General features: G+C 38.6%; 1 protein-coding gene across 1 annotated transcript in view; it reads left to right on the forward strand.

Moving 5' to 3' along the window:
- LOC101577917 (homeobox expressed in ES cells 1-like) overlaps nt 1-3,996 on the forward strand; it is a gene marked incomplete at its 3' end in the record, with an annotated part of 18,177 nt that extends 14,181 nt beyond the window's left edge. Inside the window, exons 2-3 of the mRNA XM_004626303.1 lie at nt 694-701; nt 3,527-3,996. Of these exons, the coding sequence (XP_004626360.1) occupies nt 694-701; nt 3,527-3,996 (478 nt within the window). The remainder of the gene's footprint in view (nt 1-693; nt 702-3,526) is intronic.
- Nucleotides 3,997-4,003: the final 7 nt, after the last annotated feature.

Consider the following 4,003-nt stretch of genomic DNA (forward strand, 5'->3'; position numbering starts at 1 on the left):
ATATGGCTTGGTGTAAACTTTACATAATTCATAGAATACAGTGTTCTGTTGTCCATTTTTATCGCTTATGTTTTTCTAAAGTTTAAATTACAAAGGCAAAAAAAAAAAAATTACAAAGGCAAGCAGAAACACAGAAATGACACCCAGCTTTTAGAGGCAGTTTTATTCACATCAACAGGCACCTAATTGGGATCATTTCCAAAACATCAAGCCCTGATCTCCAGTGACCTAGGGCTTATATGGGACAAGCAAGCAGGAAGTGCAGAGGCAGAATGGATTGTCAGTTGGGGATTGGTTTTTACAATACACATCATGCTGATCAGCTCTGTATCACAGTTACCAGCTGCTTCTAAGAAACGAAAGTAGCAGCAACTGGAGCAGGAACTAATAAACTGAAGTATGTTAGCTGGGAGTCATTTTCTGTTACAACATCAGTACATCTTAGAAGAATTTAGGTTAGTTGTATAACTATACATTTCCCTTGAAAAATGTAGCAAGTATGGATACTTCTAAACATGTGTCTGGAAGCGAATGCGTGGACTTTGCTACACAGAAATTAGGATTTTCTAAATGTTAAAGATGTTTGTATCTGGTTTTGGTAATACTAAATTGTATGTGCTTTTGTGTTAATTATGCTGTTGACAGTGTAACTCTCCTTTCACTTTCTAACTATGGTTGTTCTGTGTTCTTTAGGTATTCCGGTACCTCAAAGCCTGCCTAAGGACAATGAGATCTTGAAATCATGTCTGAACTGAAAAGAGAATAGATTTTTTTGGTTTTATAAGCTGTGTTCTTAGGTGGTTCTGTGGTGCAATGGAGAGCACCTTGGACTTTCAAACTGTTCTTCATAGAAAGGAGCATAAAATCTCCTGAAAGTCTAGTGAAAAAATGATTTAGTAAATATCGTTTCCTATATTCCATTCTCCTTTATACACTCCAATTTTTGTGTATGTATTAATATCTAGATAATAATAATTCCAAATTTTTAGAGTTCAGTGAATTCAAAGGACACATCTTGAACATCAGTACTGTATAATATCAAAGTGTTTTATTTCCAGACTTTTTTTGCCTGTATTTTTAGGGAAGGGTCTACAGGGTGTTCAGGGTCTCACTACTGGATGGGACCTGTAATGATTCTCTTGTTTACAACCTCCCAAGTGCTGAGATTACAGGCACGTGCCACCTCACCCAGTCTTAATTGCCATCTCAAAACACCCTGGCAGCGGGGCCAGCATGGCAAGCCCTGGATCCAACTCCCAGTCCCTAAGCCTGCTTGCAGGTGCTTTAATACACTGAGCTGTTTGGCTAACCCCTCCAGATTGTTTTCTTACAGACAATCCACTAGGTGTTTACCTTAATTTTTTTTCTTTTCTGTAGTCTGGGAAGTAGCCATGTTAGGAGCAAATTTGGAAGGATGTTATTGAGGAAGGCAACCTCATGCTACCGGTGCCTGTTACGGTTTCCACGTAGAGATGCTCCAAGAGCCTCTTGGGTTCACAGGTACCCTTTCGAAAAGCTGATTGGATTATGGGGCTTACAGCTGAGGTATAGTCTGGTTAGAAGAGGAAAATGAGTGGGACCATGGCCTAGAAATATTCCGCTCTTTCCTCAGTCTTTCCTTTCACTCTCTCAGCTTCCCTAAGCCATGACACTGATATAGGAAACATTTTGAACCTGTTGGATGTCAAGGGTGCTGAGTTCATGGTCTCAAAACATCCAGAAACAAGGCCCGAACCAGAGAAAGAAGTTAGGGGAGTTTTATTGTAATAAGGGAAAGAAGAATAACTTGGATTTCTAAGAGGATTCCTGAATGGGTGGCACCCAGTGGCCTCTGCTGGGGGTAATTTGCATGGCAAAGCCACAACATGAGGCGGGATAGTCCAAAAGCATCACAGAGGAAGAAAAGCTTCTCATGTTATGATAGGCAGCTGCATTAGGAAGAAATTAATATACATTTGGAGGGGGACAGGGCCCTCAAGGAAATCAGTACAAAAATAAAGACATCAGAACTTTGGCTGCAGATTCTTCTGAAGAAGGCCAAACCTCAAGATAAAGAAGCAAAGGTCAGGCCCACCTGCCTCCCTAGGGGATAGGCAATGACTTGAGAATATATTATAATTAACCCTGGCTCAGTAGGTTGTCATAGGTATCAGACATTCAGATTGGTGACCAGAGCATCAGGAACATCCCTTTCCTGAATCCCTTTATTTCCATATGCGCCTCTACATTAGTCATTTTCCTATTGGGTCAATAAATACAAAAGAAAAAACTGCAAAAGAAATAGAGTTTAGTTTTGCTACATCACTGATTTTTTTCCATTGAGAAAAACAACATTGATAGTGTGATTACACAGATTTTCAAATGGAAATTTTGTTTCTCAAAAAAAATTAAAACATTATAAGAAAATGTGGTCTGTTGTCAGTGAAGCTGTAGAAATGTCCTTGATTTGGAAGAAAATTAAAACTAATCTGTTCAATGAGAAGCGCAGGGGGCCAAGCTAGAGGAGGAGGACAGAGAGCAGAGGTGGGGAGTGCACAGGAGAAAGAACGAAGAAATGACTGCTGCTCAGAGATTCCTGCAGCTCCTCCTAAAGATAAACTATGTGCATGTATTTGATTTATTTGTATTTTGCTTCTTTCATGCTAGCAATGTTTTTATGCATATTAACAATGAAGTATCTTCTTTGCCTTTAAAAAGAGATTCAGAAGTAAGTATTGTAGCACTCATATTTGGTTTTGGCATGCAGTGTTCTAAGCTGTACATTCAGGAGTATTGGCCAACTCGGTCTCACTCATCTCCATTGATCCAATTCTGTAGCTCTAATTCCATTTTCAAAAAAGCTAAACTTTTGCTCACGTGTACACTAAGGGATTGTTTTTTACCTTAGGCTTAAACTTTTTTTTTTTCAAATTTCAAATTTTTATTAGTATATATTTGCAATGCATAACACAGTATTTATTTGTCTCATAAAAATAACTGCTCTGGTACAATAGCTATGTTCTTGGCTATGCTCAGAGGTCTTCTCACAGCATTTCTCTGTGATATCTTTAGTTATTTGGGCATTGGTGGATTTATTCTTGATCAACTAATATTTAGCTTTGCAAGGTACAGGAGGTTTCATCAAGAATAATTAAAAAGACAAAGAAATCAAATAAAAAGTCAGTTGTATAAAGTTTCAAGGTATAAAGATTTGTACCACCACCTCACTTTTCTGAATTTTGATATATGTATGAAGAACTGGATAAAAGCTCATCTGTTACTCTAACAAAAAGTGATTTAGAAAATTAAGATTTCTATTATTTTACTAATTATATTTTATTATGCTTCCTAAAACAGCCTTTTTTATCTCTCTGTAACTGTAAAAATCATATATCAATATACTGGATGAATTAAAAGTGGGCTTATCCTTGCTACTGAATATAATTTTCAATTTACTAGACTATTGAATATAAGTTGACATAGAGAAATGATCAACTAAACAGGTTGTCTGAGTTTGAATTTTTTCTACTATTTAATAATTATACAGAGCTGAGGGAAGGCAAACCCGCACCCTGCTCCTTTTCCATCGAGCGCATCTTAGGACTGGACCAGAAGAAGGACGGGGTGCCGCCGCTGAAGCCTCACAGGCCCTGGGCAGATGCTTGCAGCTCCTCAGGGAAAGATGGTAACCTGTGTCTACCCGCCCCGAGTCTGCCTAGCACAGTGGATCACCCAGGGACAGAAGAAAGAGTTTTAAACCGTGAACATTACCTCTCAACCTCGGAAAGACTGGCCTTGAAAAGAGAGATGAGTTGGTGCAGAGGACGAAGACCAAGAACTGCGTTTACTCAAAACCAGATTGAAGTATTGGAAAATGTCTTTAGAGTAAACTGCTATCCTGGCATTGATATCCGAGAAGACTTAGCTCAAAAACTAAATCTAGAGGAAGACAGAATCCAGATTTGGTTCCAAAACCGGCGGGCAAAGCTGAAAAGGTCCCACAGAGAATCACAGTTTTTAATGG

Source organism: Octodon degus, unplaced genomic scaffold, assembly GCF_000260255.1.
Source record: "Octodon degus isolate 3935 unplaced genomic scaffold, OctDeg1.0 scaffold00013, whole genome shotgun sequence".
Lineage (NCBI taxonomy): Eukaryota > Metazoa > Chordata > Mammalia > Rodentia > Octodontidae > Octodon > Octodon degus.